At 42.2% G+C, this 20865-nt stretch overlaps 2 protein-coding genes across 2 annotated transcripts; both read left to right on the top strand.

Annotated features, from left to right (window-relative positions):
- Positions 1-483: 483 nt before the first annotated feature.
- efhd2 (EF-hand domain family, member D2) lies at positions 484-5649 on the top strand. The gene is made up of 4 exons (XM_079738000.1): positions 484-976; positions 2496-2643; positions 2862-2996; positions 3415-5649. Exons 1-4 carry the CDS (start codon positions 687-689, stop codon positions 3544-3546), a joined length of 705 nt encoding a protein of 234 aa, XP_079594126.1. The 5' UTR covers positions 484-686; the 3' UTR covers positions 3547-5649.
- Positions 5650-12241: 6592 nt separating this feature from the next.
- Positions 12242-20656, top strand: rcc2 (regulator of chromosome condensation 2). The gene is made up of 13 exons (XM_079738566.1): positions 12242-12380; positions 13142-13356; positions 15144-15237; positions 15508-15651; positions 16813-16944; positions 17360-17448; positions 17587-17701; positions 17972-18138; positions 18306-18486; positions 18787-18892; positions 19220-19292; positions 19545-19622; positions 19794-20656. The coding sequence occupies exons 2-13, from the start codon at positions 13156-13158 to the stop codon at positions 19896-19898; spliced, it is 1485 nt and encodes a 494-aa protein (XP_079594692.1). The 5' UTR covers positions 12242-12380; positions 13142-13155; the 3' UTR covers positions 19899-20656.
- The last annotated feature ends 209 nt before the right edge of the window (positions 20657-20865 follow it).

Here is a 20865-nt window from a genome sequence, read left to right as displayed (position 1 = left end):
CATACGTCTTTTGCACAGGGCAAGCACGCCCCCTGCAGTACAAGTAACGTTAACACAAGATTTTACTCCGCACCGAACTATATTATCGAAATATATATCAGGTACCGGGTGAAATAGAATTCATAAGATCTTTGCAATGTTTTGATATCAGCATCTACTACAGATATATAGGCTATAGATTCAAACAGGGAATGTTCATTTTTTAGAAATGGTTAATTTTAGACATTAGGTGAGCCACGTGTTGTGTTTCATCCCGTTTTCATGAATTATTCTTGAGGTTACTAAACATTCCTTCGCCATCCAAGTCCAAATAACCTCGCGTCCCGAAGCAGACAGCGTCTCAGGTTCTTAGACGGAGGTCTTGTGACCGCGGTCCTGAAATTGCAGCCTCCGGTCCTGTCCCGCGCTCCGCCTTTAGCTCTGAACACGTGTGCCTTTAAAAGGCGTGGTGATGCTTCTGGTACGTAGCTGAACCAAGGGGAAACGCAACCAGCCGCCTGAATGTAGTTCCTCCACGCTGGCAAACTGTGTTTCTTATCACTATCAACCCCCATACTCCCATCGTTTCGGGAGGAGTCACCCAGCAGCAGGTTGCTAAGTGCTTCACAGACTGTATGAGTCGGCCCAAGACGTGTTTTTTCGCGCGCGTTTACTGGAAGTAAGCGTTTACGTTACACTATTTGAAAATGGCCACAGACGAGTTGTCGTCAAAGTTGAACCGTAGACTCCAAATCGAGGAGGGAGTTGAAGAAGCCGTGGCTGTGGACGGGATGATCCAGCCGAACGAGGAGCCGCTGGAGAAGTCCTCCACGGGGAGCGCCGACTCGGAATTGGGCGCTAAACTGCTGCGGCGCGGGGAACTGAACGAGGGAGTGGGTGAGCACCTCCAGCCCAGCATGAAGGTCTTAAATCCCTACACGGAGTTCAAGGAGTTCTCGAGGAAGCAAATCAAAGACATGGAGAAGATGTTTAAACAGTGAGTCCAACATGACAACATGCCTTTCTGAAGGAGCTTCGATTGACCCTTATTTTTACTGTGGTGTTAATGGTTTTTCAGTTCAATCTTGAAACAACCAAGTAGCCTACCCAGCAATGGGCGTATCAACGGATCAGACTGAACATTGTGGCTCAGCCCTGGTAAAGCTCACAGTTCTTATTTACCTGGCTAATAAACCAATCACAACTTGTGGTGTGATAATGACGCGACATGTCGAACACGGCACTTTTAAGGGTGTGACATTTCTATCGATTAGTATTTCTTGATTTAGAATGGTCGATATGGGTGTTACTGGTGTTTTAACGTGTGGGATATTAAGTTGAAGAGGCCATTGCTCTTGCAAGAGGGGAAGTCTTCTATCTGCCCAAATATGGATGTCCATGCGTCCTTTACGACGCTGTGATTGAGGAAGCTGGGTAATGTTGCATTTCCTCTAAAGCGTTCAGCTTAAAAAAGAACTTGCGCACAATTAGTTTATATTTTCGTTTTCTGTGAAAAGAAAACCATAACGCTCACCCTGTCGGTGTTTTTCACCAAAATACACTTTCCTTTAGATATCCCACAATAATTGCTTCTGAACCCTTTATTTAGTCCTAGAAATCAGTCTCACGTATTTACCAGCTGGATTTGGTGTGCAGGACAAGCAAAGACAAGCAAGGAATCTTAAGAATCAGGTCATGGTTCATCAAAGAAAAACCGTACATGAATTTCCCTCAAAAGTTAACATGGTAGAAAAATACATGATTTTTTATTTTTACTACTTCTTTATTCTACTGCAGACGGAAGGTGCTGCTACTATGTTCAATCAAATTGACAAGCAAAGTCATGTCATTTTATTTTTTATAGCTCTTAATCACCAGGTACCGTCACCAAGGGCGGAAACTGCAGGTGATTTACAGGCCATATATTTATGACACCCCCTAATCCTAATGCCCCAAAGGGCAAGAAAAAAACATCCTTAGTTAACAAAGAAGAAAAAAAATCTTGAAGAAACACAGATTGGTGGAGTTATCCTTCCAGGGATGGTTAAGAGGGCAATGGTGGTGATTGACACGATTGACATACAAAGTAGTTTCACAAGCAAACATTGTAGTATTGAACAAGACTGAATGAGTATTGTCCATGATGATTGGTTGTCAGGGTTGTGAGCAAGCTGGTAGACAGATGCCAAGCATTGCAAGGTGTTCAGTAAGACATGGCCACCCAAAGTTACAGGGGTTGAACATTTTGTTTGTATCTGTACTCTTATTGGCCAACCAATTAATTGATTCTGAAGTCTCCAGCCTACTTACTGGGACGGGTTCAATCTTACCTAGCCGGTAGCGGTATAAAATCTCAATTGGCTCATGCAGACGCAGCCCTGTAAACTCGAAACGGATATTCTCAGATCATTCACTCACTAAAAGCTCATGGAAGCCATTTCTTATAAACTACATTAATCTAGGATATAAATAGGGTTACGTTTCATGTTATGCGTTTCTATCCTCCTTGTGGCTAGGTTCGACGCAGGAAAAGACAACTTTATTGATCTTATGGAGCTTAAACTGATGATGGAGAAGCTGGAGGCACCGCAGACCCATCTGGGCCTGAAGAACATGATCAAGGAGGTGGATGAAGACCTGGACAACAAGCTCAGCTTCAGAGAGGTGAGATGAGGGGGGCTACGACCCAGCTCTTCACTGATGCACAAACACCTGCAACCTCCGACCCATGTAAAGCCCAAACTTCCACTGAAGTTGTTTTTTTGTTAAAGCTAATTGATATGATTTGGGCATTGTAAAGAGGGAGAGCAGTCTTCCTCACAACCTGTTTAAACTTGCGTGGCGTTTTTACAGCTTTATACTGACCTCCTGTTCTTCTACAGTTCTTACTCATCTTCAGGAAAGCAGCAGCTGGGGAATTAGCGGAAGACAGCGGTCTCTGTGTCCTGGCTCGTCTCTCGGAGATCGACGTCTCCACCGAGGGGGTGAAGGGGGCGAAGACCTTCTTTGAAGCAAAAGTAAGGGCGCTTGCAGGCCACTTTCAGCCGCCGTGGTAGTAGAACTGATTCCTGAGTTGCAAACAAAGGCTAAATGAGTCCCAGAAGTTTCTGTACAAAGCAAACATGAGCAGAACACAACTGCAAAACATTGCCAACAACTTTGTTGTGGGGAATTTTAGTCACACTTAGACACGCACACAAAAATAGCTTCTTTCTGTCTGGGATAAATGAAGTGCATCTGATTTGTACCTAACACTCAGTTGGTGCTCTCTACTGTCAGCCAAATAAATAGATTATTTATTTTTCAGCATTATTTCAAAAGCCTTTGTGGGACATCCGGTCAGAGCCTTAGGAGCTGTGATGCGACTGCAATCCACTGAACTAAACTAAAGCAAAAAACACAGGCTAAATATGTTTTATACTCTACTACCAACAGGTTCAAGCTATCAATCAATCCAATCGCTTTGAGGCCGAGATCCGCGAAGAGCAGGAGTCCAAAAAGAAGGAGCTCGAGGAGAAGAAGACCAAACAGGCTGCGTTCAGGGAGCTCCAGTCTGCCTTCAAGTAAAGTTAAATCACTGTCTGGTTGCTGTGACCTCCTGTGCCCCTTAACCATTCCCTTTGTTGCTACTGATTCATTTCCCCCTTCGCCCTTTCATTGACATATTGGATGGTCACTCTTGATTGAAATGTTGAATGGAGTGGTTGTCATATTCCTTTAAGCTTCCTCTTCATGTAATTAAATTAATTATTTTTATATTTACATGTAAACTGAATTGGGGTTATGTCCAATCCATTTATTTTTACTCTGATTGGTGAAAGGTTTAACCCAGGTACACGTATTGTATTTGTTTGTAGGTGACGGGCAAGAACATTAATTTCAGCACAAAGTACCAGTCACTGTAGTCCATGATTTGCTTCTGACTAGGTTACTAGTCAATCTCAAGTCAAAACGATCTTGTGGCTTTTACCACAAGGCTGACCGATCACAAAATATGACTTGACCCTCCATTCCATCTACACAAACCAGGTACTTGGAGTCCGAGACACTTGAATGGCCTAAGTTAGATGCCACACCAATCTTCTCCTACAGATCTTCCCCTATTAAGAAGTATATATTTTTCTTGTTTCTTTATCACATCGATGGTGATACCAGATAGCTCTAGTATTTGAACCCTGATTTAATCCGACCAGTTATTCTTTCCCTTTCACTTGTGCCATACTTGAATCTATGGATTCAAAGTGTATTTTTCTTGGTGAACAAAAAACAGGATTAATGGGTACATCACAAAGGTCTGAAAGGTATTTGTTGTGTGTAGTGCAATTTACTGCACTATTTAATGCAGGTTTCTCATCAGATTTTATTTGTTTGGTATTGGACATTTCATGCTAATGATTTATTGTGTGTTTTCTGCTCTATCTGCATCGAGCTGCAAATAACACAAAACGCACTGCACTTAATTAAACATGTATTTGATTTGTATTTTCACCCTAGCACATGCAAAAAATAGCATACTAAATGTTGTTTGTTTCTTTGCAACACTTATTTTACTTTAAGTGTCAATCTCGAAGACCTCCAAAGAACTTGGTTAAAATGAATGTCAGCTGAGTCACTATCGCTGATGAAAGCCCTTGTATTTGCAGTATTATGAATGTTACAAACCGGGTGTTGCAGGCGACTTTCACCCTTGTATTCAAATCACAAACAGTGCAGTTAGTGACACTGTTTCCATCACCTAGCAGCGGTTCCCTCAGAGAGTGTGGCGATGCATCAGGCTGTGCGTAGCTGCGTACAGTTATTTTATTTGGACATAGCGGCCTCAAAATAACAAAACGGAGGTCTTTGACATTGCCACTTGAAGCCATATCATTGCAGTGATTTGTCCCAGTTTGACAGATGTATTATTAATTTCAATGTTTATTCAAAATATATTTCCCAGCAGCTTTCAACTAGGAAGGTTAAAAGGTTTTCATTAGATTCAATCCGAATGTATTGTTTTGTAATCATGGGTTACATGTTAATGTAATCCTGCATTATTTGCTCCATTGAGATATCTGAACTGCAAAGTTTCTCAAGAATAAAACATGCCCATCTATGGGTCAATCCAACCAGGGAACCCACCGCATTTTCAGACAAGTAATAGCTACAACTCAAACCACTAGTGGCTGCTAATTGGAAAACTAACATAGTGAAGCATTAACAGATGTTATCGGAAGGAGAAACACCCTGATCTTTGACAGTTGTAATCTAGTTATGGGGCAATAAACAGATCTGGAGTACCTCCGATTTGAGAATGTGTAACATGTTTTCAAGCTTATAGTGGTCCATAGCTGTTATATGATGTTTGTTTGTTCATTGATTAATCTCGTTTTATTATTGTAGTTGGTTTTGCATTCTTACATTCTTCTTCAATTAAACATTACAGTAATCTTTCAGAATGATAGATGGGGTGTATATTGTAATGTGTCAAATATATTAGTTTCCCGTTGTGTATTATAATCTTTAACTGGACCTTTTTGTTTTCTATAAAGGTTTATCTAATTGTGATAAAGGGTTTTTCTACTGATTTTATATATGGTTGTCTGTTGGGCTTCAAACCACTGTCTGTATGCGGGTAATAATAAACCATAACCACCAACACATTTCTTGTGTTGGTGGCAAGCATTTCAACTTGGCCTTTGTTTTGTCCCCTAACTGCTGAATATGTGTCGTATATTGTAAAGAATAAGCAACCTATTAAAACACCGGCTCACCGGACGCTAGCTCTTCTGCTTTAAGTAGGATCACAGTTGCTGAAATCAGAAAATCTGCGGCACCCATACCGGCCATTTTCTGGCCTTTCTCATTTCCTGGAGTACTTCAACTTCAGCAGCAGTTGAAACATCATCAAACTGTGTGTCTTGTTAGTGTTTTGATTGAGAGACCCCTAGTGGCAGAAATTACATAGTATTCCTTTAATGCATTCCTTTACAACCCTCAACCTTTAATAAATAAACGAGGACTTGTATTGCCTGTCACTTTCAGTAAATGTATACTTTTTATTACAATTAAATGTTAAAAAAAAATACTAAAACTAAAATTACACAAAAAAGCTACCCAATTAGAGTAGTCGTAATTCATAACATGATGACACCACTGAGTTTTTCTTTATTCGATTATTAGACACTTCTCTTCCTCATTGGCTTTTGTAATGGTGCCCACTGCCCCCCAGTGGATTCAGAGAAGAGTAGAGGCTCTCAGGTGACACAACACCGATTGGTATTGTTGCGTGTCCGTTTGAGTGGATTGTGGATGTTGTCAGACGATACACTACGAAGCACTTCAGGACTCCACATCACAGGTATGACTAATCACATACTATTTTTGTAATGCATATCAGCACAGGTTTAAGCATGCTCACCATAGTCTTAGCATATGCATTCTTCTAATGGTTGTATATAAAAAGTGTGTAATGTTTGTATAGGCCTACGTAGTTTTCACTCTCCCTCTCCCTCTCTCTATCTCTAAATTCATGGATATTTGACTGTAATTTAACCAAGTTACAGCTTAATTTCTGTAAGCATGAGTAGGCCTAAATGGATAAGAATGCTGTCATTTTTTAAATGTTTATTTTATTTCAACCTCTCCTCTTTCCAGGCATTATTTCCTTCCCCTCTGCCCCCCACAACTCCTGGCAGGGAGCCAGTATGCAGAAAGCGCTGTGCCTCCAGGTTTAGTGTACGGGGCTATACTCCATGTCCCGCCTTGTCTCACTCTCAGCCCCTCTGCACGTCCACTCCGGAGTGGCTTAGCCTATGCCCTTCCATCACCATGTCTTTCAGTGGCTCTTCTTCAAACTACGCGCGCACTCATTGTCAGAGACACCCTAAAGCGAGAGGTCAGTTGGGACGTAATGGCTTAACCCTTTTAGACAAGGATTTTTCTACTCATTGTTTGTGATGGATTGGATTCCGGGTTGATATTATGGTTTTTCTTCCGATAGATAACGGGGAGAAGGATGACGGTTATAACAGCTCAGCTGACGTCTCCCCAGGTCAGGCCACTCCAACCAAAGCTGGAAGGACCCATCAAGAGCTCCACAAAGAACTGCTACTGGCCCACAAAAAGTATGTCACAAGCAACGTGTATATGTAACAATATCCTTCTCTATTTGATCAGAGCCAAAATCTCATCCAACGGTCCCTTGTTTTGTTACTATTGTAAGAGGACACACTGGCTTGCTCTCATGGTTTATGTAATGCTGGCCTCGTTAAGTATGCATTAGGCTTTCTCAGTCACTCTCCAGCATGTGGGTTCTCAGACTGCAATCATACACCTTCTCTCGCTCACGTGGCCCAGTTCCTGCCAATAGAGGCTAGCGTAATTCACGGACCCATCGTTCTTTTTGATTTGACTCTTTTGAATGTGCAAGATGAACCAGCCAGATGGAACAATCGGATAAAAAATATTCAATTTTCTTTTTAGGGAATTTTAATCAGCCCCTTTATTTAGTCTCTGTTGATCAAATCAGACTTCCACAAGCTACCTTTTTTCAAGTCTTTATAGGAAATGGCGCATTGTAACATATTTAGAACCACCTCATTTTTGGATTTACAAACCAATGGATGTGTTTTAAGACCGGCTGAACCACAACTTAGTGCCAGAAGCATGATGACTCATTCTCACTCCACCCTTCAAGCCACAACCACTCATCCGCTATTAGACACGCAGATGTAAACCAGGATGGGCGTAGGATCCACTGGAGAGCCAACACGCTCAGTATAAAGTCCACTTAATTTCCTATTGAATCTTGAAGAGTAGGACACGATAACACAATCCCTCAAAATATGAGTCAGAACATTTCCCCTAACTTCCAGGTGCCATCTTTCCATATGACCATGGACATGCATGAGTACTGGCTCCGAGGTATCCCAAATTCATAATAGGTTATAGGAGTTGGTCGATAACTGCAAAGATATACTAAGTTGATCCTAAAGCAAAATGCACATTACATGGACTCTTCACCGTCTTTCGTGTAAATGCAGGAAAATCATGTTCCTGAATGACCTTTTTCAGTTGTGGGGCACATTTATGTCCAAATATCAAACCCTCAAAGAATCTACTATGCATAACATGGCTCAACCGCTGGCCTCCATGCTGCTCTACTGTTTGTTACTGTTTACTAACTCTGTTCTTCCGGTGTGTGCGTGACGTCGAGCTTGAAACTCTAGAAAGGCTTAATCGTCTTCTGGCTTTGGAAAAGGAGTCTATTGTCTTTTTTTTGTAGGTTTTACACATGGTTGAAACAAACCCTTATTTTGGCGGGAAGGGGGTATTATTCCATTATATTTATTCTGAAGTCCAAGCCTAATAAGGTATGACATTCACAATCCATCTCAACCTTACATGATGCGACTTTAAGTCAAGATTTTGATTGCTGTGTATTGTAATCATCTGGTTTTCATATGGCCTCGGGTCCTAGATGAACTGGTCTGCAGTCACACCTCATCCTTTCAGTAGGAGAAGTAGTGTGCTGATTACGTTTGCTGGCCAGGAGTAGTTTGGCTTTAATTTTACATTTTGCACAGAGGCCTGGTGCTGAGCAGCAAGTCTGAGCTGCAGAAGGCCCTTGAGAGAAGAAAGAAGCAGCAGTCGGAGAGGACAGAGGGACAGGATAGAGAGACTCCACTGGATAAGGTGTTGTTAAAACGTCAACAGACACATCTTGAGGTAAGGCTGCCAGATCTTCTTTGTTCATATGCACAAAGAACTGGCTCTATCCATGCACTTATACATTTAAAGGATCACAACGGTTTAGTTGTCGGTTTGGTTACTTTATTTCAGAGGAGGAGACACTAGGATAGAAGTTACAACCCTTCTTCCACTTTCGCCACATAAACTGTTTTTAAGTATTTAATGATCTGGGGCAGCTACTATCGTCTCTCCTCCTGGTTTCACTGGGAAGCCAGGTGTAACCCTAGAACATTTGTTTTCCATAATGGCGCTTCCACTAGTCAGTTGCGGTCAGAAGAGAAATGTAAACATCATGGAAATGTTGCTGCTTGCCGCAATCTCATTTACATTGCATTAACATTACATTTACATTGTTCAACCCATTTCAATGAGTCAGTTTTATTCAAGGTTTTATGTGGAGTAAGAAAATAAGTATATATAAATGGTAGATGAACTGCATTTAAATAGCATTTTTCTAACCAGTGGCCACTCAAAGCGATTTACAATCATTGCCTAATATTCCCCCATTCATACACACACCGACAGCCGTGTCATACATGCAAGGTAACCGCCAGTTCTTCGGGAGCACTTAAGGCCCTTACGCACAAACCAGATTATCGGTCGTCGGACAGTCTGTCGAGATCGTTGACCTGAGTCTGTTTGGTGTGTGCTGTGCGATCGGCCATCGTCAAAGCCGTCGGTGATCTTTTCACACGTCTGTGTTCTTGTCAGCCGATTGCACAGGTTGAATCGGCCATGACCAAATCGGTCTGACTGCCTTTTCCCGCCAGACTGTCCGACGACCGATAATCTGGTTGGTGTGTAAGGGCCATTAGGGTCCGGGGTCTTGCCTAGGGACAGCTCGACACCGGGATAGAACTAGCAACCTTCCGGTTACAAGTCAACCCGGTCTGCCTCCTGAGACACTGCCGCCCCTATACATAAAATATATGATTTTTAATTTAATATTTATTATGTATGAAATCTATGATTTTTAATTTAATATATATTATGTACGTTGATGTATGATCCAAAGGCAAATGCGGCAGCTTCTATATATATATATTTATATATATATATGTGTCTATGCCTAGTGCCAACCAAAAGAAGGTGCGCAGGGGATTTCCTTTAAAGCCGCTTCCCCTCAGCTGGCTTCTCCAGGGGGGGTCAGCTCATCATTGAGCCCCTCATGCTATTACAGGAAGTCATCACAGCTACACTAGCGAACAAAACAGAGAATCGTTCATCCTTCCTGGATGGTTCAGTTCAATCATCACAATGTTTACCCAGCCTTAAAGTATGAAGGGGCCCTTGATGAAACATTATGTAAATTATGGTGTTCTTTACTTTTTTGGCAGAGGGAAAAAAAGCACGAACAGCAGTTATGGGAGGGAGCCGAGCTGTTTGAGTTCATCAGAGTTCGTCAGAACTTAAGAAAGACCCAGACACCGCACAAGGCTTCTGATACTGAAGCCGATGCAGCAGAATGAAGGTATCATGGATGGTTGCTGAGATGGGACCCAGCCTGACTGTACAGATGGACCAGACCTGGTGGCTCCAACTTGCTGTGACCACAAACCTAGCAAAACCCAGTGGAGATCCTTCGATTCCTTTTAATTGTAGGGGTTGTGCTAGGAGGGTGACAGATGGAATGGCTACAAGAGGCACCGCTTTCTAAAGGTACAAGGAACTATTTCCCACCCACCACATCTGGTAGGTGTAGGGACCAGAAATTGCAGAAGTGAATGGAGCCCTTTAAGTCTATTGAAAATCCTTTTCTACATCTAGAACTTAAAAAGCTGGAGGTGAAAACAGCTGGAGGTATCTTATTTCGTCTGTGTGCTGGTCAGGAGGTAAGCTGACATTGAGTGATCCAGGATCAGTTAACCCAGCCAGACCATGTCCCGGTATTTAAAGATAAAATGTAATGAAAAACAACTTGACGAGTTGACGTTTGATTACACTTGCCTAGTTATAGAGATGTGCCCTTTTTAGATTAGTTTTAGACCAGTTTTAATATTTAAGGTTTATTTGTTTACCTTCTCAGTTGAAACCATATACTCTGTTATATCATCTGCCCTGATCATTATACATCATCATTTTATTCATGCAGCTGTTGGAAATATTCAATAAATTCCTCCTCTTTTACCATAATAATGGGTATTGCCACTGTTGGAGAAAACTACCAGATAGGCCAGATGTCTGTATATCTTCAACACACACTCTTCTTGTAATAAAATATGACTTGTTTTACTCTGAGGAATAAACTCTTAACTCAATAATCACAACCAAGAAGCGAATACAATGAAGTTGTGTTCAACAAAATAACAACAAACCGAACTGTCCATGGAGCGAATGAAGCCCAATAAGGAGGGACACTTTTATCATAACTCTCTCCCCTCCTTTGCTATGGTGCAGCTTTAACCTCTTGTTCCAACTTTGGTCCTGGAAAAGTTCCACAGCATGCCCTTCTACATCATAATGTTCTCCACCAATTCATATCTTATTCTCACGTTCCAGTTCATCATCTTTGGAACATATTGGTGAATTAATGCAGATTGGAAAAAAATCGACCTGCCTGCCTTTGAATCCTTTCCTGCTTCTCTGTGTGTTCTCACACACTGTTCCTGTTGTTAGACACATTAATAGGTATTTAATGTGACGGTTCTATTACATTGGCTGTAATGATTTAATCATAAGATACACATACTGCCCACACCAAGATATATCCAACCCACATTGGTCAGGATGACCTTAAGCAGTTTTTGTTGTGTGGGCTGTGTTAGGAGAAGGGAAGTTGATTCAAAAGAGCTGAGAATAATCTTTTGAACACAGTACGTTTTGAGCAAACACATTTGTTGCTAGACAGACAGGGAGCTAAAACAACTATTCCAAACAGAAGATTCAGCCCCTTAGGGGAGAAGGTCATCTAACAGATATGAGTGTGGCCAAACTGCCCTAGCACAGTCAGCATTGAAATAACATAAAATAAAAAAGTTATATGAAGGATGAAGGAGTTGTGTAGAATCAAAACTGTTTTATATGAAATAGACAGAATATTGATTGCCCCATAAGACCCCTTATTTGGCCACTGGTCTTGGCTAACTCACATGATAAAACTTTTGACCCCTGATTTAAAAATAAAAATAATAATTCATTCATAGAAATATATATATGTGTGTGTGTGTGTGTGTGCGTGCGTGCGTGCGTGCGTGCGTGTGTGTGTGTGTGTGTGTGTGTGTGTGTGTGTGTGTGTGTGTGTGTGTGTGCTTGTTTATGTCTGTGTGTGTGCGCGCAGGTTTGTGCGTGTATATGCCTTTAACGTGTCTGGTATAACTTTACATATGTTGGCCTATGTACTTCCTTATTCCCAGAGTTTTAGAAAGACAATAAACACACACTTTAAGTTCCCTAACGCTGCCCGAATGAAGTCTGACTGCAGACCATCAACTTCAAACCCACGACAGAGAAGCCGCTATATCATAAAGTGCATGTTTCAGTATGCTATGGACTTTACAGCCTCAACGTGTCGGCTTCCTCTATGAATAATAAATGAGCGCAGTACCACGTGGTGCGGTGTGTGTATGTATGTGTGTGTGTTGGAGGGGGACTGCAGATTCTTTTGTTCCAAATCAATCAAAAACGAGGAAGACGGACAAGCGCGTGAGCAGCCACATCAGGAACTATTGGTATATTACTTATTCGCGTGTTTCATTGATTCAAAAAGTAAAATCGCATAGGTAGACTTAACTCGACTTTGACTCAAAATGCGTTTGTATCGTCGTGAAAATACGTAGAAAGTTTGTGATCATGTAGCGTACAGAATGTATCGCTCGCTTCTTTGTTTGGGTCGGCAGTTAGCTTACCCTGGCGTCATAGCCGATCAACCATGCTAGCATTTATGATCTTTATTCATTTTAAACATCGGATGGCTGGTTTTGTTCTGCGCGGATTATTTAGGGACTAGTCAAACGGTGTTTTGGTGGGGGTCTAGGGATTATTAGCGTTAGTTTTGCAGTAAGCTAACCGGCTAGTCAGTGTGTGTGCACAGTGAACAAAGACTTGGACGTTCATTTGTCCGTTTAGCCTTAAGCCACTTAAGGAAACTTGAGGAGACTCAACCTGCCGACTTATGTTACATTTAGTCAGTCGTGTATATCCGAGTCGTGTTCTATGAAATTGAAACAGTCGTTGATACTTATCGAGTAAATTGCTACACATGTAAATCAGGGGAGGACTAGCTTGCTGTGTATCAATATGCTAATATGTTAGTCGACTTCATTGATTTACATGTATGTTCATTGCACACTGCATTTGTCAATTGTGGGGTTGAAAAAGTGAAAATATGCAGTTTGAAATGGCCTTATGGGTTTCCTATTGGGTAACCTAGTCAACTAATTGCGATAGTTTCCACCTCCATGAACATATGTGCTATCCTTCTCCTTGACAGTCAGGAAGTAAACGATGCCTCGCAAGAAGACGACCGATGTCTCCGGGAATGGTGCCATTAAGAAGAAGCGAGCAGGAGCCAAAAGAAAAGAGAGGGACTTCAGCAGTGATGACGAATTTGACTATGAGCAGGAGAACAACAAGAAACCCGGAAGACAAACAACCAAGTCTGGCCTTCAGCCCGTTACTGTAGCAGATGACGTCAAGGAAAAGATTGTGAGTAAACTCGCAAATTGCTGACAAGGCATCTTCAACATCGGTTATTGTAATAACGCTAACTCAAGGGTGAATACCTGGCAACTCTTTTTTTTAAGCCATAACATTGAACTTTGAAGTAGTCTTTGGGGACACTGCTAATGATACTGTTTTTGTCCCAGGACTGAGCAGAGCTCTATGGATGGTAAGTCAGTCGTGCTGTTGCTCTTTTCAGTACTTTGGTTGTGCTTTTTAGTCTCAGTTTTGGCGGGTAAGGAGTCTTCCTGAGAACTACATGATTGTTAACAACCACTGATTGTGGTTCTTCCGCTTCTTATGCGTCTTAAGATATGCATAGTACTATTGAGTGACTGAAGATTCTAACATGGGTTGTAACATTTGTTAGTGAAGTGTATACTAATGAGATGACACATGTTATTAGCAGCCTAAGTGATTGTAGTTATTAGTGGTTTGCATTGGATTAATTAATACTACAGCGTTGAATAGCAGATGCAGATACAAGGTGGATCTTATGCAGCGACTGGCTAACTTGCACCACCAGAAATGTAAGGACATTTGAGGGCAGTTCAAGAACTGTTATTGACTGGCTTCACCTTTCCTTCTCCAGATCAAAGAAAGGCTAGGTGAGGTCACAAAAAATTCATTTGTATTACACATCTTCTTTACAATATAAAGACCAAATAAATGGATGCAATACTTCGTCCATTGTCTGAAGGCACATTCACCAGAACCATAAAGGCAAAAACCAGTGTAGACGCCCATGGTCTACCTAATTCAGCAATTAGACTGATTATAATTTGAGGGATAACCCATGCCTGTAGATCAGCACTAGCTTCTCGCTCCTCAGCTCCAGCCAACGTGGCATTACAATCTGTTTTTAAAGGGCTCTTGGCGTCAGCCCAATGACTCGACTCCAAAAGCTGGCGTAATCTCAACCAGGCATGTCGTGGAATCAGTTCTCACCAGTATGATGCGGTGCAGAAGCCCCCACCGGTGTCATCATCCACACATCGTACCGGTGTTCTGTAATGATAAATGTGGAATAAAATAAATTAATTTCGCATGAAACCCCTTAAAATAAAGTTAGTGCCAGGATGTTGGAACAGTATCTCCTTCTTCATCATTTACAATGTCACGCAATCCCTACATACTGGCCAATGCACCAGTTAGTGTAACAACTGGTTTTAGTTAGTTTTCTGCAGTGTGTTCTAAATTAAATTCATAGTGTCCGCAGTATTGGCCAGGGTTACAAAGAAGCAGTCATAATTCTGTCTATAGGGTCCTCAGCCCTTGCCTTCAGGCTATGGATGTGATTCTAATTATTGGCCATGGTAACAAAGAGGCAATTATTATTCTGCCAGTATTGAATCTTTTTATTTTTTTATTTTTTTAAGTAATAAAACAATTATGTTGCTCACCGATTGAGCCATATGTAATGCAATAGTATGTTTATTCTTTTAGCAATTCTTTGCCAACCTAATGGGTATGTTGGACGCCATCATTTCTCAGCAGAACTCCTCTAGTTAGTGCTCCCGAGTTTTTAAGTTGGAAGCACAAAGGCTTTTTTGCAATATTCTTTCATTTTGTTTAGTCCTATTCTTTTTCTGTTTTATTAATTGAATCTGCAACAGAAATGGAATGCGTTTGTATATATCCTTTATTGTCATTACACTAATGTTTGTCTTTAATTTTTCCTTTTTCTTCTTTTGTTTTTTATCTGGGTTGTTGGGAATCACTCTAAATTCAGAATAATGACCACCGGTCACAACTTTTCTGTTATTTTACAGAAACTGGAGTACCCCAAGGTTAAAGGTCAGCTGGTTATCTTTGGAGCAACTAACTGGGATTTAATCGGTAGAAAGGAGGTACCCAAGCAATCAGGTATAATAAAACTTAGCTTTGTTTTTTTTTTCTGCATTGTAGCTATTGGATATATTCAGCTGTTTCTATTGGGTGACATTAATATATTTCTAACAAGATAAATACTTTGAAAAAGATCATGACAACATGTGCTTGAAATTAAAGGCTACTGGTAGGCGTTCAGGCTTTGGTCATCAGTTTTATTTACACCTGTAAGGAGTCAGTATTTCCCAGTGCGTTCACATAGACTGGTGGCTTGCTCCGTGCTCACGGCGTTCCTTACACTTGCAGCTGCGTTCCGCAACCTGGGTCAGAACCTGTGGGGCCCGCACCGCTACGGCTGCCTGAACGACGTCCAGGTCAGCTCTGTGATCTCTGGTCCCTGTGCCGCCCACAGTCTCCTCATCACCGCGGAGGGGAAGCTATGGAGTTGGGGTGAGTCTGATATTCATTATATTCCACTGAAGACCCGACTAGGAGTAAAAGGTTTTTATTTATTGTCAGTTAAGTGTGTGAAGTTGTCCGTTTTTGATGGTTTCATCGCCATAAGATGTATATTTTTTTGGGCCCATCTGCTGCAATTTTGAGGCCGGAATTTTATAATCTAAGGTCATCCGTGAGATTGGTGCAGAGACAATTACGGTATATCCTAGGGGAATCCATCTTGATAGTTGATTCCACAGAATGTAAAAGCATTATAATGTTATCTGTAGACATTTTAGTCAGACGGCCAACTGATGCATACAGCTATAATGGTGGTTTATGGCGAGTCCCATTCCTTAGCCAAGCAGAAGTAAGAGGGAGATGCAGCCCCTGTGGTTGTTTAGGATTTAGATTTGAGGTCTAATTAGTCTCGATTCCAGGCGTTCTCGTCTGGGGAAAGAACGTCTCGAGTAAAACGCTTCAAATGTGCTGACATTTGCAAGAATAAACGAGCATAGGTAACGCTTGGCCAGCATTTTCTATTTGAAGAATATATCACTTACTGGATGACTTTTATTGATTAACCTTATTGAAATGACTTATCGATCAGCATTTTGACTACAGATGCATCAAGATTATTTTAAGCTACAAGCTATCTGAAAATCTTACACATGAATGTTACAGCCCAGCCCCGGAAAAGAGGATCATAGATGTACAGAGCATAACTGAGTATTATGTAAGGGCAACAGACTTCAGTTATGACTCATGACATCGATGCACAGTTGGTTCTTTGACTTCGGATGTTATTTTTAGCTACACGCTCCTTCAAAGGTTAAGGAAATGTAGTAAACGGCCATTTTTAAATACAGCTAATATGTTAGTTCTGGTATTCATGTTTCTCCTCTTTGTGTGAATACATTAGACATGGTGCCAGTTCTGATATACATGTCTCTCCTCTATATGTGAATACAGTAAATATGGTGCTAGTTCTGATATACATGTCGCTCCTCTGTGTGAATACAGTAAATATGGGGTGAGCTCTGGTATTCATGTCTCTATGTGTGAATACAGGAAATATGGTGTTAGTTCTGGTATTCATGTCTCTATGTGTGAGTACAGGAAATATGGTGTTAGTTCTTGTATTCATGTCTCTCCTTCGTGTGGCCCCTGCAGGTCGGAATGAGAAGGGCCAGCTGGGCCACGGGGACAACAAGCGTCTGGAGGCTCCCAAGCTCATCGAAACACTGGCCGACAAAACCATCGTGTCTGCAGCCTGCGGACGCAACCACACCCTGGCACTCACAGGTCAGAGCATGTCTGTGTGTACTGGATGTTTACTCAGAGGTTGGATCGGGTCTAGTTAATGTTTGATTGTATGTATTTAATGTTTACTAGTAGGTCTGAGTTGGTCTGTTTTAATGTTTACTAGTTGGTACGATTGTGTTTACTAGTAGGTTTGATTTGTGTATTTAATGTTTACTAGTAGGTTTGGTTGTGTATACTCAAGGTTTAATTGTGTGTGTGTGTGTATATTTAATGTTTATTGGTTGTTTATTTTCTGTACATTGGTATTTAGACATGCCAGATGCAACCCGCCTCTAAATTGCTATGTATATTTTAAAAATTTTGGAAAAATTGCGGAAAAACAAACCATGCATGTGTTTTTGTGAATTGGACTTGGCCGGTCAAGTTGATGGGTTTTTGTATTTCCGCCTCACAGAGGAAGGAACTGCATACTCATTTGGAGAGAACAAGTTGGGCCAGCTTGGCCAGGGCAACCAGACAGACGCCGTTCTCAGCCCAGCTGCGGTAAGGTTCCCATCTCCAGGTAGAAATGGTTAAGTAAATGCTTGATTGCACTGTGAAACCTGCCTGGGACGGTTACCAGAGGGCGTTAATGCCCCATTAACGCCCTCAGCTTTTAATTAATTCTATGGTGTCCATTAGATATCCTACAACGGCCAGCCGCTGGTCAAGGTGGCCTGTGGGGCAGAGTTCAGTATGGTGGTGGACTGCAAAGGCAACCTCTACTCATTCGGCTGCCCCGAATATGGACAGCTAGGTAAGACAGGATTTGCCTCTTTTGGTTTATATTTGGTAGTGTAGAAGTATCTGAGAATTAAAAAAAAAAATATATATATATATATATATATATATATATATATATATATATATATATATATATATATATATATATATATATATATATATATATATATATATATATATGAGTTAGTGATTCCCAATTTCATCTGAAATAAATAATCGTTTTACAGTGCAACTACCTCTTCCTCGAGCCATTATTAACGCAGCCTCTTGCATCTTCTCATAGGACACAACTCTGACGGAAAGTTCATTGCCCGCGCCCAGCGCATCGAGTTTGACTGCGAGCTCATCGCCCGCCGCGTGGCCATCTTCATCGAGAAGTCCAAGGACGGCCAGGTGGTGCCCGTGCCCAACGTGGTGGTGCGGGACGTGGCCTGTGGGGGGAACCACACGGTGAGCCCCCCTTGATGAGCGCCGCTTCTTCTGACGCTCTGCCGGCTCCGAGGCGCATGTTTGCCTTTCTTTGTTGTTTTGCGTGTTCTGCCTGGGATTCTTCTTACACTACTCGGCCCCGCGCTCTTGGCCCTAAGGCTCAATGTTTGTTTCTTTGCGTGTTCCAGTTGATTCTAGACTCCCAGAAGCGCGTTTTCAGCTGGGGTTGGGGGGGCTACGGCCGCCTGGGCCACACGGAGCAGAAGGACGAGATGGTCCCGCGGCTGGTGAAGCTCTTTGACTTCCCCGGGCGCGGCGCCGCCCAGATCTTCACTGGCTACCAGTGTTCCTTTGCTCTGAGTGAGATGGGTGAGTCAAAGAACTGTGTTTCTTCACGGATTGACATGACCTGATATTGAGTGAGATCGCTTCCCAGTCCGCCTAAAGCGCCATCTAATGTTGGCCCATTTGGTTCACTGGAAAATGAATCGAGTTTAGTGATGTTATCATACTATAAACTTTATTATAAAAAGGGGTTGATTAAATGCTAGGCAGGGCTTTTCCTTTTGGTCTTTCTACCCCAGTAGTGTATGAAGTGGGGTCCTTTTTTTTTAAATCGATCAGATCAAGCAGTTTTTCATTAATTTCATGTTCTTTTCTTCCTTATAGGTGGTCTGTTTTTCTGGGGGGTAACCAATACTTCCAGAGAGTCTACCATGTACCCCAAATCTGTTCAGGATTTGTGTGGGTGGAAGGTCCGAGGCCTGGCATGCGGGTGAGTGTTGAAGTGCCCCTGAACCTGAAATCATAATGTTATGTCTTCTATGATCTTTAACCTGGTTCTTAATCAACCAGGATTGATTCAGGAAGTTTCATTGAGGCAACTCTTTTACAAGAGAGCACTTGCAATGCGTTATTCAGCCGTGCAACGCTTACTAAGATATTCAACTTGAAAACATTAAAACCTAGAGTGAAGAGACGTATATGTATGAACCATATATGCTCCCACACGTATACACCTTGTGTGTCCTGCTGTTGGCAGGATGTGTAGCATCATTGAGGCCCTTCCTCACTGTGTGAATCTATGTGTTGATCCTTGCAGAAAGAGCAGCATCCTTGTTGCGGCAGACGAGAGCACCATCAGCTGGGGCCCCTCACCTACCTTTGGTGAACTGGTAAGTTCTCCTATTGATAGGGTGCACCGATTTATCAGCCTTGCACCGTTCACCTTGTTACACATGTATATATTCACGGTGTCATCCTGATGGCATCTAAGTGCAGGTTCTGTCCCCCTATGGGGGGTTTATTCACTGCCCTCCCTGTGCATTTAGGCATGGCGGCTCGTAAGGGGGTTACCCTAACAAGATATGATTGCTCACTGGTTAGAAAATGCATTGTTTTACTTATGTTTTACTTTGATCAAACAGGGATATGGAGACAACAAACCAAAGTCTTCTACAACAGCCCAGGAGGTCAAGACCTTGGATGGAATCTATCCAGAGCAGGTGAATAATCAACACTACAGCCGTCCCTAAATGTATTTGTTCATCTTGTCTTTAATGAGGACAAATAACCTTTGCTTGATGGTACCGTCCATGACTTGATTTACTCAAGACATTCTGCATGAGTGACATTCAAGGCAACAACATTGACCTGTTACTTTTTTGTCCACGCAGGTTATGATGGGCTACGCCCACTCCTTGATCATCGCAAGAGCTGAAAGCACGCAGGACAAGGAGAAACTCGCAAAGTTACCCGAGTACAACCCGCGGACACTTTAAAAACGGCTCCCACCACGATCCTCTCACTCGCACGCGAAAATAGGCCATCTGTTGCACAGCAGGAGACATCTGCCCTCACGTCCCTGTCATGTCATTAGTGTACTACCGCGGTCCCGATCAGGCTGGGGGGGGGGGGGGGGTGTCTTGCGTGTCGGGTTATGCACACAATCGTTCCCGTGGGAACACAGCGTAGATACGGCAAGACCACTCGGGCGACGGTAGCTAGCTCGTTGTCAAGGTAACCCAGACATGTCTTTATCTCACCACTCGGCACCTAATGCTAACGAGTTGTGCTTCCTTGGCCGACAGGTTATATCCATCCACAGAACCATTTCCCCGTTTTATTTTTGAAGAATCATTTGATCTCGTTCTTTCTCCGTCGGTGCTACATGACTCCATTCCTGTGCCTTTGTGATTTATTTTAGAAAGATGTTTTCCAGGAGTGACCAATTGTTTTTTTTTGTCCCAAAGACGTTTTTGTTTTCAGTGGTATCGCCAGGTCGAAGTGTGAAGCTGCCAGGGAATGATCCAAAACACGTACGAGTCATGGGTGCTTTGGGTTGGTGCTGAACTGTTACATTCCCCCCCCACCCCTTTTTAAAGATGTGTGCATCATAACACATCTTTGTCCTCACGTTTTATTCGCCGTGTTCCGAGCGATGTCGTCAAAGTTGTCTTTTTCGGGGTTTCTTTTTTTATACGTCTATTTTAGCCGTGTATTTTTGGTTGTTGTAATGATAATAAATTTGTCAATTCATGATCGGCTTACTTTGTTTTATTCTCTTAACATGTCGTGAGACAAATGATAGAATAGATAAAGTGAAACAGGACCACAGAAAACAAAATGGGAAAAACGCTTCCTGAATGACATACCAGACACCTGAAAGAGTCCTTTGGACGAGGAGCCCCAGCAGTAACCCAAGCCCATGGCCTCACCAATGGGCCAGACGATTCAGACGGCCGTCCC

This window comes from Pollachius pollachius (assembly GCF_949987615.1).
Source record: "Pollachius pollachius genome assembly, chromosome: 6".
Classification (NCBI taxonomy): Eukaryota; Metazoa; Chordata; class Actinopteri; order Gadiformes; family Gadidae; genus Pollachius; species Pollachius pollachius.
This window is presented reverse-complemented; position numbering and strand designations above follow the sequence as displayed.